Source organism: Vombatus ursinus, unplaced genomic scaffold (assembly GCF_900497805.2).
Source record: "Vombatus ursinus unplaced genomic scaffold, bare-nosed wombat genome assembly UNPS02014812.1, whole genome shotgun sequence".
NCBI lineage: Eukaryota > Metazoa > Chordata > Mammalia > Diprotodontia > Vombatidae > Vombatus > Vombatus ursinus.
This window is the reverse complement of record NW_020954590.1, coordinates 34,425,470-34,437,756: the sequence shown is the minus strand read 5'-3', so window position 1 is coordinate 34,437,756 and position 12,287 is coordinate 34,425,470. Positions and strand designations below refer to the sequence as shown.

The following is a 12,287-nucleotide window of genomic DNA, read 5'->3' as shown; positions in this document are numbered from 1 at the left end:
GTTTGCCTTAGTTTCCTCATCTGTAAAATGAGCTGGAAAAGGAAACCACTCCAATAATGGTGCCAAGAAATCCCCAAAAGGGGTCATGAAGAGTCAGACATGTGTGAACAAAAAAGATCTTTTCAGATCTACCTGAAAGAAGGCAATCATAACAGCACTTAAACTTCTTATAGATAAGGTACTTAAACTGCTAATTCATTGTTTTGAAACTTATATGAAACACATTTTACAAGGTTTAAAAGATTTGTCTGAATTTCCCTACACTGGCTTTCCAGTCTTAATACCTTCTTCTGTCTAGAAAACTTTAAGAACACATCAAGGAAATTGCTGACCTTTTTGTAATTTAAAAAATATTAATTGAATGATACTTCAATTTCTAAGGACTATGATTTCATCATTATAGGTGCTCCACCATTTTAGAGCAAAATCCCCTTAAAATAATGATTTTCGTGAGTTTGTGGCCAAAAAAGAACACAAAACCCATTTTGTGACAACTATTCTCTTTAATACAAAGGAGGTTTCTATTTTGGGTGAGTGGTGGGTCTAGAAAACATTTCTTAAAAAGTAAACAAAAGAAAACACAATACAGTGCAATTATCATACCCACATCCCTCAAAGGTTAAGTGACTTGCCTAAAAAGCTTTAGCCCAAAGCTAAAGAATGTCTAGATGTGGAACTGAAACTCAGGTTTCTTGAGCTCATGTTATGCCAAGCTGTCTCTCTGCAATCAAAATTACAGGGAGCTGAAAGGGCAACTGGGACACAGGTGGGTAAAAGTAGTGTGCAATAATATTGATGACATCTTACCAAAAAAGTACCATAAAAGACACCATCCATAGCATTTATGAACAGAAAGAGAGATCAGATCAGTCATGTAGAAAGCAAGAAACTAAATAGATAGACAGCAACATTACAAATAGTAACCTCTAATGCTCTGGGCCGATTCTCTAATGGAGGCTTTATGGAAGTAAATGGACAAGAATGCACAGGACAAAGATGTAAGGATGGGTTGTAATCTGCATTAGGGGGACAGATCCAGGTGATAATAGCGTACATTTGTTTAAGGCTTAAGTTTCACAAAACACCTCTCTCCCACTCACTTTGCAGGCATGTCCAAACCATGCTGTCTTCATTCTGGCCACATTGACCTTCTCTCACTGGAACCTTGGACTCTGGGAGCCTTCTTACATAGCCCTGTTCTAGCTGCTTCACCTCACTCCCTCTTGCCACAGCAGTACCCTTCCCCCTTTAGTTCTTTTATGAGTTGTCCCTCCCTACCCCCATGAAAATAGAAGCTCCTTGTGAGCAGCACACAGCAGAGCTTAGAACAGTGTTAGTCATATGGTAAGCACTTAATAAATGCATCATCTATTATCTCAGCAACACCTCACAACAACACCAAGTTGGAAGAAATTATTCTCCTCATCTTACTGATGAAGACATTGAAGCTGAGAGAAGTTAAATGATTTGCCCAAGACATACGAGCTGGTGAGTGTCTCACACAGAGCTGGAACCCAAGGCTTCCTGCTACCATCTAAAAATTACACACATCATATAATCACAACTTGAGTCATTACCTTATCTGGACATGAGTGTACTCATAGGGACAGAGTAATTTTCTGTTAGTGAAAAGTAGTATAATAGAGACTAACTTTTCTGCAACTACTTCTCACCCCAATGGTAAACTTTAGAACTAAATTATAGAATAGCTTTGTTAGGTTAAGCAATGCCCTCAATTGTATTATTTAATTTTTGTGCAGAGAAATCGGATCATCACAAGATAGAAGGCTTCTTATTCTTTCACAATGTAATGTACATTATAACTATTTTGAATGTAAAATCTGTATGCTATGTCTTACATAGTTATTATAATTTTCAGTCAAGAGTAAAGCTGGAATTTAAAAAACATCCATCTCTGTAGCTCAAAACTGTCTTTTTGATACCTATTTGCCAAGTAGTTCAATGAATAGCATTTGTTACTTTATGTTTCTGTAGTTTAAGGATACTGAAATCCCTGGGTCATAGCAGTTGCTGTATCTCATACTATTTAAATGAATGGTCTACAAAGGATGATCATCGAGGTAAAAATTATAATTCCATTAAATGTATTTTTTTTTTAAATGACAAGTAGTATGACAGAATGGACCTAATTTATATTAGGGTGAGAACCATATTCAACATCTCTTTCAGTCTGAAATAATATGGAAGAAGAATGACAGGAATATCTAAAAACTTAATTATATATAGAAGAAAAAAAGAATAAACTCAATTTGGTTCATAAAGTGATTAATAAAAATATGACGCATTTATTTCTTGGTAGAACAGAAGCCAAAAATCCCTGTGCTTTCAGGGGAATTCCCACTACTAGTAAAACAATGTTTATGTGAAACATCAAACACTTTACACAGTTTTGTAACTATTGTATTAGTAACTAAAAAGCCTCTTTCTGAACAGCCAGGGCTTATCACGGTCCCAGGCAAATAGTAGACGATTAATAGATGTTTGCTGATTGATCGAAATAGTAAGCTAAAATTCCCAAGTCAAACAGTAAAAATGGAATATCACTTTACTTTATTGAATGAGTATATACTGGAAGATATTTAAAACAGTTTGCTATTCCCATTGAGGAGTTTCTATAATTTTAACAGCAATTCTTGACCCTGGTTTTGCAATCTCCCAGAGTGTCTCTTAATATTTCAAGAGGTGTGGTGCAAGCTACAAGGCAAAAACCAAATTAAGTTCACTTTAAGTTAAAAGCAAAATTTATGCTATAGAGCAATACTTTTGGAAGGGAAGGCAAGGTGGACTGAAGTTCAAATAAAATTCGTTTCCAAAAAGGCACGGAAACAGAAAATTAAAGTACAAGGGAACTTCAGCAGTGGCTATTACACAGATAAGTATATGCACATTGTTTATACAAAACTAATGCGATTTATGTTGATGAATAAGTACACACATACGAACTTTCTGAAGACCTTATGGAAAGATTGGATCTCAAACTTCTTTATCATTACAAAACAACTGGGCTCTCCAGACCAACTGTTGCTTTACTTCCATCCTGTTTGCATTTTCCAGGGACCACCCGGCAACATTTTCAACTTTGAAAAGCTTATGCTGGGAGGTCCCAAGGTGTTGCGACAAGTGGAATCTGAAAAAGCCAGCAACAGGGCGTCTCACCTCTTTCAGTTATCGCTGTGTCAGGTGAACTGTAAAACTGGCCTCTCGAGCACCTGGAATCAGTCCCCAAGAACAATCCCCTCCCCACCCCCTACTCCGTCTTCTTCTTGGTGCTCTAACTGGCTGAATTTCAATTCAAGCAAATAACTTGTCTTCCTAAAGTTCCAACGGGCTATGGCATTCTTCCAAGTCATGGCTGGAGGGTTTCGGTAATTGGGATTTTGTTTTTCACTGTGAGCTGCAGGGGAAGGCAAGAGAATCCTTCTTATGCATTGCCCATTTATGTACGGGCTGCTTTCACTTCCTTGGGTAAGTTTCCAACCAGAAGGTGGAGAGATGCTAAATTTCATAGTTCCATTTCTGTCTCACGGACCAAGATCGCATCCTTAAAGCTATTTTTCCATCTTAACTTCCTCACGGTAAGAAAACAAAACCGCAAAGCTAGAAAGGCTTCGCTGCCCGGTTTCTTTAGTTTGGGGGGCAGAGTCGAGAAAAGCCCGCATTCCGCACCCCCCCCCGCCCCATCCTTCCTATCCAGCAGAAAAACCGGGCTCACTGTGCATCACAACAGGAACAAGTGCCCGAAGAGACGCACCGGAGGAGCGTGCCGCTAGGAAGGAGCCTCTAATCCTGGGTAAATCCCGGAGGGAGCCCGGGAGGTGACCCTGCGCCGCTCCCCCAGCCGCCCGCCCAGGCGGCAGGGAGGGCAGGCGGGGCGGGGGGCGGGGGCGGCAGGTTCGAGCCCCGGGCTCAGCCCGCGACTGGGAGCCGGCCTTCAGGGGGTCCTAGGAATGAGGCGGCCCCCGCGGGGCAGAGGGGACCCCCGCGGCCGGGGCGGCGAGGCCTGCGCCGAGCGCCCGCCGAGTGAGTCCCCGGCCCGTGATCGCGGCCCCGCGCAGCTCTTACCGCTTTGAGATCCAGGACCCCGTCCTTGGCCTCCTGCAGCAGCGACACGAACTTGGTGGTGAGCAGCCCCAGGCTCTTCTCGTGGCGGCTGCTGCCCCCGCTCCCGCCGCCCCCGCTCCCGCCGCCTGGGGGCGCTGCCGGCGGCGGCTGCGGCTGCGGGGGCTGCCCCTGGCCCGGCGGCGGCTGCTGGCCGGAGCTGCTAGGCTCGGCCGCCGCCGCCATGCCGCCCGCCGCCGCCGCCTCCGGGCTCGGAGCCCTCAGCCCTCAGCCCCGCGTCCGGACCCGCGCGCCCGCCGAGCGCAGGTGCCCCGAGCGGCGCCCCGCTGCGCGATCGCCCCTGCCCAGACCCCGCCGCCCTCCCGCGAGCTACAACGCCTGGGCTCCGGGGCTGGGGGCGAGCGAGGGAAGAAGAGGGGAGCGCTGGGTGGGGAAAGGAGTTTAAATGGCAGGAAGTGACGCCAAAGCCCGCCGTTGCCCGGAGACGCTTTTTTCTTTCCTTCGAGATTTGGGGAGTGGACAGATGGAGAGGAGATGCTGGAGGTGATGGAATGAGAGGCGTCCTGGCAGAGCGCGGTTCATTATCTCACATCCACACCTTCTCTCTGTTCCCTTGTGGCTCCCGAGGGAGCTGATCTTGTCACCTCTTTGAAAATGATCAGTGGGGATAGAAAGAAATTAGGAAGGACGAGGGAGGGGGGAGAAGGAAGGATTGTGTCCGGCGTGAACCTCTGAACACTAAAGTTGTGGAGCTCTGTTGTCTTAACTGAAAAAAGCCCTGCAACACCTGTCTTACCTGGGCTGATTTCCTATTGTTCCTATTTTGTTCAACTTTAGAGAAGCCTTCATATAGCCTATCTATAGGAATTAGGACACGTGACTATAAAGAATGGGAACGCACAAGAAATAATATAGGACAATTTTAGTTCTGGAAGGAACTCTATGAATGATCTAGTCCAATTCCCCTATAAATTAATCAACCCAAAGCATTTATTAAGTGCCTACTATGCGCCAGGCATTGTGCTAGAGACTGGGGAGATAAACGCAAAGAGTAAAACAATGCCTACTTTCAACTCCACCTCCAGGTGCTCTGATATGCAACGTTCTTTCTAGAATACTGGAAACGCTTTGCATTTTGATACTTGGAAAGCCCTGGGATTTAATAGGCGTGGGTGGAAATCTCTCTCCACTTTGTGGCTCGGTTACAAAAATGTATATGTCTTCCTACTTAAAAAAAAAAAAAAAAAAGCCTTCCCTTGACCCTTCTACCAGATCTAGCTATATCCTGGCCCTACCCCTTTGCTGCAACTAAAAAAAAAAAATTAAAGGCTATCTTGTTTTTACATCAAAATCATTTTCAAATATGCCCCTTTCTCCTCACCTACACAGTGAAACTTCTCTTATAACAACGAAAAAACAGTAAAGCAAAATCAAATAACATAATGGGAAGCATCTGATTATAAGAAAGGTTCCATCATCACAGTTTTTCATTTTTCCAACAAAAAAGGGATATTTTTTTTCTTTATTTATTCTCTGGGGCTAAACCTGGACAGTAAAATTACACGTCATTCTGCTTTGTTTTTCGTAGGCATTGCTGTAGTGGCTAAGTATGTTGTTTTCCTGGATCTGCTTACTTCACTTGCATCAATTCATGCAAGTCACTTGTTTCTCAGAATTGGTCTACATATTCATTGTTTCTGAAGACACAATAGCATTACATTACTTAAATGTGTCACAGTTTGTTTAGTCATTCCTCAGTTGATGGGCAACCAGCCATGGGTTTGAAGTTTGAAAAGTTATTACAAAGTTCCTTGAAAAACTTACTTCCAAATGCTTCCATTTCCATGTCTTCCATTCCTTTCTCCTCAACCTTTGAAATCTAACATCTGCCTCCACCAACAGAATTGAGCCTGTTCTCTCAAAGGTCACCAATAACCAATTAATCACCAACACTGTTTTTTATTTTCTATTGTTTTGAGTTTTCATCCTCTTTCTCTGTAGTTTTTGATAAGTTGACCACCCTCTCCTACTGGATGTTTTCCTCCCTTGGCATCAAATATACCATATTTTCCTGATTCTCTTACACAGTTACTTCTTTTTCCTTTGCTGGTTCTTCCTCAGTCTTCCCAATGCCTTTAACTGGCTGTTCCCTAAGGTTATGTAAGCTCCCTCTCTCTCCCCTTCTCCCTTTTCCATTCTTTCTCCCTCTTACTCTCCTTGTCTCCATATTTATGTATGTATGTATGTATGTATGTATGTTTGTACATGCTTTCTCCCTTGGAAATCTCCTTTACAATCTTTGTCTCTTTTGCAAATAACTCTAACCTTCAGGGCTCCAGATCCACATTCTAACTATAGACCAAGCTTATTATCTTAGTCCTTAAAACTGCTCTTCTTTCTGATTTCACTATTTCTGTCAGCGACACCACCTCATCCATTTTTCCGTGTTTGATAATATAGGTTCTACTTCATCTCTTACATTTAATCAGTTGCCAAGTACCTTTGAGGCAGTATGGTATAGGAGAAAACAGTGGCTCTACGGTCAGAAGACCTGGGTTCTAATCACAACTATGAGGTTTACTATTTGTGTGACCCTTGGGTGAGTAATTTAACCTCCTTGGTCTCAGTTTCTTATCTATAAAATGATGGGTTGGACTAGATGTCTTCTGAAATCCCTTTCAGTGGTAGATCTATGATTCCATAATATATGCAGTATTAGAAGAAAGGATATTGTTTTTGGAGTCAGCAGATTTGAGTCCTGGGCCTATCACTGATGGTTAGTGACTGAGCAAAGCTCAGCCTTTCTGAGGCTCAATTTCATCTGTAAAATGGGGATCATAATACTTTTGGAAGCAAAGTATATTTTAAACCTTAATGTGCTACATAAACACTAGCTATTATTCTATCTTACTATAGGATCTCCCACCTCTACCCTCCTCTCTATTTCCATTACCCTAATAGTTATTATTATATCCTCCTAACAAGTGTTCCTGCTTCCTTCCATCTCTTCTTCTTCTAATCCATACTTCACGATTCAGTTAGAATAATCTTCCTGGGGCATAGACATTGATTGTCATGACATTTAGCCGTACAAAAACTTCAGGGACTCCTTGCTGCCTTCAGAATGAACAGACTCTTGACCAACATTCAAGGGTCTCCACAATCTGGCATCACACTACCTTTCCAGCTTTATCACATGGTAGTGCCTAGCACAGTAACTGGTATATAGTAGGCATTTAATAAACACCTACTTGACAGATATTACTCTCCTCCATGCACTCTATCCTATAGCCAGTGGATTACTCTCCTCTAAGACCCTTTTCCCATATCCTTGCTTCTAAAGTTGATGCTGTTCCAGTACTGTCTTCCACACTCTCCCTTGCCTATTGAATTCCCACTCATCCTTCAAACTCCAAAGCATCCTCTTCAATGGAACCTTTTCTGGTTTACCTCAGTTACAACTTTTCCCTTTTGATGTAACCATCATTATTGTTAAGTACCTATTTCATTCATAAGTGTGGTGAAGTAGTATCCCCCTCCACTACTTCATCCTTAGGCAGCCTATTTCATTTTTGGAGAATCTAATTATTAGAAAATTTGTCCTTATATTAAGCCTAAATTTGGCTTTTTGCAATTTCCCCTCATTGCTTTGAGTTCTACCTTCTGGAGCCAAGGAGGAGATGCCTAATACTTCTGTGTGACAGTCCTTCAAGAATTTAGACAACTGCTATTTGCCTCCTAAATGTTATCTCTTCCGCACTAAACATCTTCAGTGTGTTAGAGTCTGATAAGACATACTCTTCAGTCCCTTCACCATCTGTTCATCCTCCCTTAAATCCTCTTCAGTTTGTTAGGAACAGATGATTCAGAAGTTAATACAATACTCCAGATGTGGGCTGAGTACAGTGGAACTATCATATCCTATATATTAGACAGCATTTCTCTTCATGCAGCCGAAGATCACATTAGTTTTTTTGATAATCATGTGACACTTGCCTTGAATTGAGTTTGAATTGAATTTTAAGATCTTAGGTAAATTGCAAAGATTTTCTTAAGAAGCTTTGCTTCTAAAAGTAGCAGAAAAAAAAACACTTAAAGTATAAATCAAAACAAATGCTAGTTGTAGAGAGATACACAAAAGTACTAAGAGGAATGTTGGAGTGACTGGAGTCAGGTAAGATTGTAATGAAAAGGTTTCATGGACAAAGCCATTTTTCAATAGCACTTTGAAGGAAGGAATGTGGTTTGGCATAGTAAAGAGGAAGTATGGGAAATGGCATTTGTGATATATGATCTCAAGTAGGAGCAGGTGATTTAAAATCTGGGGAGTAAATAGATTTACTTTCTTGGAGTTAAGACCATGAGTCTGGCAAAAGATGGTGGCACTTAGGTAAAGAGGAACAAAGTTAAGCCTGGAAATTAATAATTAGGAGTTTTAATTTTATCATTGAAGCAACTGAGAGCCATACTATAGGAATAACATAAACCAAGTAATATTTAAAGAACATTGTTCTTGCTTCTGTGTGTTTGGTGTACTAGGTGGGCAAGTCCAATAAGAACCGATATAATCCTTTTTGATATATAGTGATCAAAGGATGAATGAAGAACCACAGCTGATGAAAAACTCAGCTGTTATTCCTTTCTTCAAGTCAGTGAGTAAATATTTATTAAGTGCCAGGTACTGTGCTAAGTGTGGGGGATACAAAAAGAGGCAAAAGACAGTCCCTGCCCTCAAGAAGCTCACAATCTAATAATAGGGGAGACAACAACCAACCAAACAAGAAAGGTATATGTAGGTTAAATAGGAAATAATTAAAAAAGAGAAGGCACTGGAATTAAGAGGGGTTGGGAAAGGCTTCCTGTAGAAGATGGGATTTTAGTTGAGACTTAAAGGAAGCCAGGGAAGCCATTTAGGCAAAGATGCAGAGGGAGTGCATTCTAGGCATGGGGGCGTGCACTTCCAAAGAAAATGCCTGGCATTAAGAGATGGGGAGTGTCTTATTTGCAGAACAGTGAGGAGGCCACTGTCACTGGAAATGAGAGTATGTGTTGGAGAGTAGGTAAGAAGACTAGAAAGGTAGGAGGGAGCTAGGTTATGAAGGGCTTTGAACAAAAAACAGAGAAATATAAGGGATTATGGAAGATGAATTCATATTAAAATGTTTAATGTTGGCAGCAGAACATCTAAATAAAAATGCTCGGCTAGAGCTGTCGGTAAAGAACTGGGGGTGGATCACATATGGGTGCAAACTATGTATGGTGTCTGAAAGAACAGAAGTCACAGAAAAGAGCAGAGTATACAAGTCCAAGTAATGGAGAAAAGTAAGAAAATTAGTAATCAACCAAGAAATTATTAAATGACTATTATGGGCTGCAGATAACAAGTTAAAAAAAAAGTACCCTCAAGGAACTTACTAGAGAGGGGGATATATACATATTTGCAGATAAGTAAGAATAGTTGTTGTTGTTGTTAAGTTATTTTTCAGTTGTGTCTGACTCTCTGTGACCCCATTTGGAGTTTTCTATTGGAGTGGTTTGCCATTTCCTTCTCCAGCTCATTTTACAGATGAGGAACTGAGGCAAACAAGGTTAAGTGACTTACCCAGGATCACACAGTTACTGAGGCTAAATCTGAACTCAGAAAGATGAGTCTTCTTGACTCTAGTCTGGCATTCTATCCACTGCACTACCCAGCTGCTCCAAGTCAGCATAGTATATGTGCAAAATAAACAATGATTTTGAAAAGGGGCATTAACAACGGGGAAATCAGAAAACCAATCTCGAAGGAGGTGCTACTACCTGAGCTGAGAATCAAAGGAGAGGGAGAGAATTCCAGGCATAGGGGACAGCTTGTTCAAAGGGACGGAGATGGGGGAGTAACATGTTGAACTCCCTTATTTTACAGATGAGTAATTTGAGCCCTCAAAAGGTCAAGAAGGTACCCAAGGTCACATAACTTTCGAAGTCTTTTTTGGTGATCACCTTCTGCTCCAGCATACTCTGACCTCCAACCTTTTACAACACAACCCTTTCCTGGTTCTCTTGCTACTAGTGTGATGACTCCTCCTGCTTTCTTTACTTAGATCATCATCTACATACTGCATTTTAGTCTTATGTTCCAGGCTCCCCTCCTCCCCCCAGTATTCTTTCTCTTGGTAACATCAGCTCCCACAGATGTAGTTACTATCTCTATATTGTCTCTATCCTGAACTCCATTCTTGTTCATTTAAAATTGGATATTTTGGCATCTCAAACTCAAAATGTCCAAAACAGAAGTCATTATCTTTTGTCCTCAAAACAAACGCTAGTTGTAGAGAGATACACAAAAGTACTAAGAGGAATGTTGGAGTGACTGGAGTCAGGTAAGATTATAATGACTACTATGCACCAGGCATTGTGCTAGAGACTGGGGAGATAAACACAAAGAGTAAAACAATTCCTACTTTCAACTCCACCTCCAGATGTTCTGATAGGCAATGTTCTTTATAGAATACTGGAAACGCTTTGCATTTTGATACTTGGAAAGCTCTGTACAAAGCCTTTGTACAAACAAAACCAATAGATCCCTATTTCTCCTGTGAAGGCACCACCTTCTTAATTACCCAAATTCAGATCATTCTCAATTTTTTCTCATTTATCCAACATATCCAATCATTTGTCAGAAATGACAAATGCTGTCACTTTTTCCTGAAGTGGTAGGGAGTGTAGTGGATAGAGCACTGGACCTAGAGTCAGGAAGACCTGAGTTCAAATCCAGCCTCAGACGCTTACTAGTTATGATTCTGGGCAAACCACTTCAACTGCCTGCCTCATTTTCCTTATCTGTAAAATGGGGATTATTCTGAGGTTATTGTGAGGATGTCTATAAAGCATTTTGCAAACAAAATACTACATAAATGTTGGATATCATTACTTCCCACAATTCTCTTGCATTTGTCTGTCCCCTTTTCTCTACTCACATAGTTACCACCCTACCTCAGATCCTCAACATCTCTTGCCTAGACTATTGAAATAGATTTCTAAATGGTTTCCCTACGTAAAGTTTCTCCCTATTCCAATTCAACCTCTCTATAGCTGCCAGAGTTATTCTGACAGGTGCAGGTCTGATCATGCCACTACCCCAATCAGAGCACCCTAGAGGCTCCCTATTACTTCTAGGTTTAAGATTAGACTCCTCTGGTTGGCTCCAATTTACCTTTCCAATCTTATTACACATTACCTCTGTTTGGGCAAAGTACAGCTAAACAAACTGACTTTCTCACTGTTCTCTGGAGGGTGCATTCCTATTTCCGATCTCAATTCCTCTGTTTTGGCTGTTATCTATACCTGGAATCTATTTCCTTCTCACTTTCTCTTGTAGAATGCTTAGTGTTTTCTATGGCTCAACTGAAGTATCACCTTCCACATAAAGCCTGTTCCAATCCCCTGGCTGCTAGTGGGGCTACTCCCCACATGCCAGTTACCTTGTCTCTACTTTGTATATATACCTATAAACATAGGTACATGTTATTAACTCTCCCACACCCCCCACGAAATTGTAGGCTTCTCAAGGAAACTGTTTCACCTTTGTTTTTGTAGCCCTAGCACCTAGCACAGTGCCTGGCACATAGTATAGGAACTAAATCAATATAGATTGATTGACATTAGCTTTACAGTCATTTTAGATGTTTTGCTAAAACCATCAACCTAGTGATCCCTTGCTATAGTCTTAGCAGTCACCATGAGGTGGTAATGATTAAAAATATTGTTGGGTTTACTTATGCCTTTCCTCTCATAGAAAAGCAACAAAATCCTGTTTTTAAAATAGTATGTATATTTGGACACAACTTCTACTACAGAAAAAAGACAAAAGTGCCTTTAGTTTATTTTGACAGTACATTCCCAGACATATAAATATAAATAATTTAAGAAAACTGTACATATATTTAGTAAATACTTGATCAAAAAAGGCTTTAAAATATATTCATATTGGAATGTGTAGAAAGGGGTTTTAAAGGCACAGCAGTTAAAATATTTGGTTGCTGAAAGTATGATTTAGATTTGCAAGACCATTTCAATTTGATGAAGTCTCAGGACCATCAAAATCCTTGCTGAATATCACTTAAAGCAAAAGTAAAAGTCGCTTTATTTTTTCCTCCATGATTTTTTTGTTTCGTGCTGTTTCACGCAGAAGTTGACGCATCTCATCTTCAACCTGGGAAACCTAA

General features: G+C 41.0%; 2 protein-coding genes across 2 annotated transcripts in view; both read right to left on the bottom strand.

Moving 5' to 3' along the window:
- The window catches only part of LOC114054046 (transcription factor E2F5), a 36,762-nt gene extending 32,457 nt beyond the window's left edge, over positions 1 to 4,305 (bottom strand). The window contains exon 1 of the mRNA XM_027877108.1: positions 4,084 to 4,305. Coding sequence (XP_027732909.1) covers positions 4,084 to 4,305 — 222 coding nt within the window. The remainder of the gene's footprint in view (positions 1 to 4,083) is intronic.
- A 7,678-nt stretch (positions 4,306 to 11,983) lies between these two features.
- The window catches only part of LOC114053937 (leucine-rich repeat and coiled-coil domain-containing protein 1-like), a 55,425-nt gene continuing 55,121 nt past the window's right edge, over positions 11,984 to 12,287 (bottom strand). The window contains 2 exon segments of the mRNA XM_027877081.1: positions 11,984 to 12,194; positions 12,197 to 12,283. Coding sequence (XP_027732882.1) covers positions 12,159 to 12,194; positions 12,197 to 12,283 — 123 coding nt within the window. The 3' untranslated portion in view covers positions 11,984 to 12,158.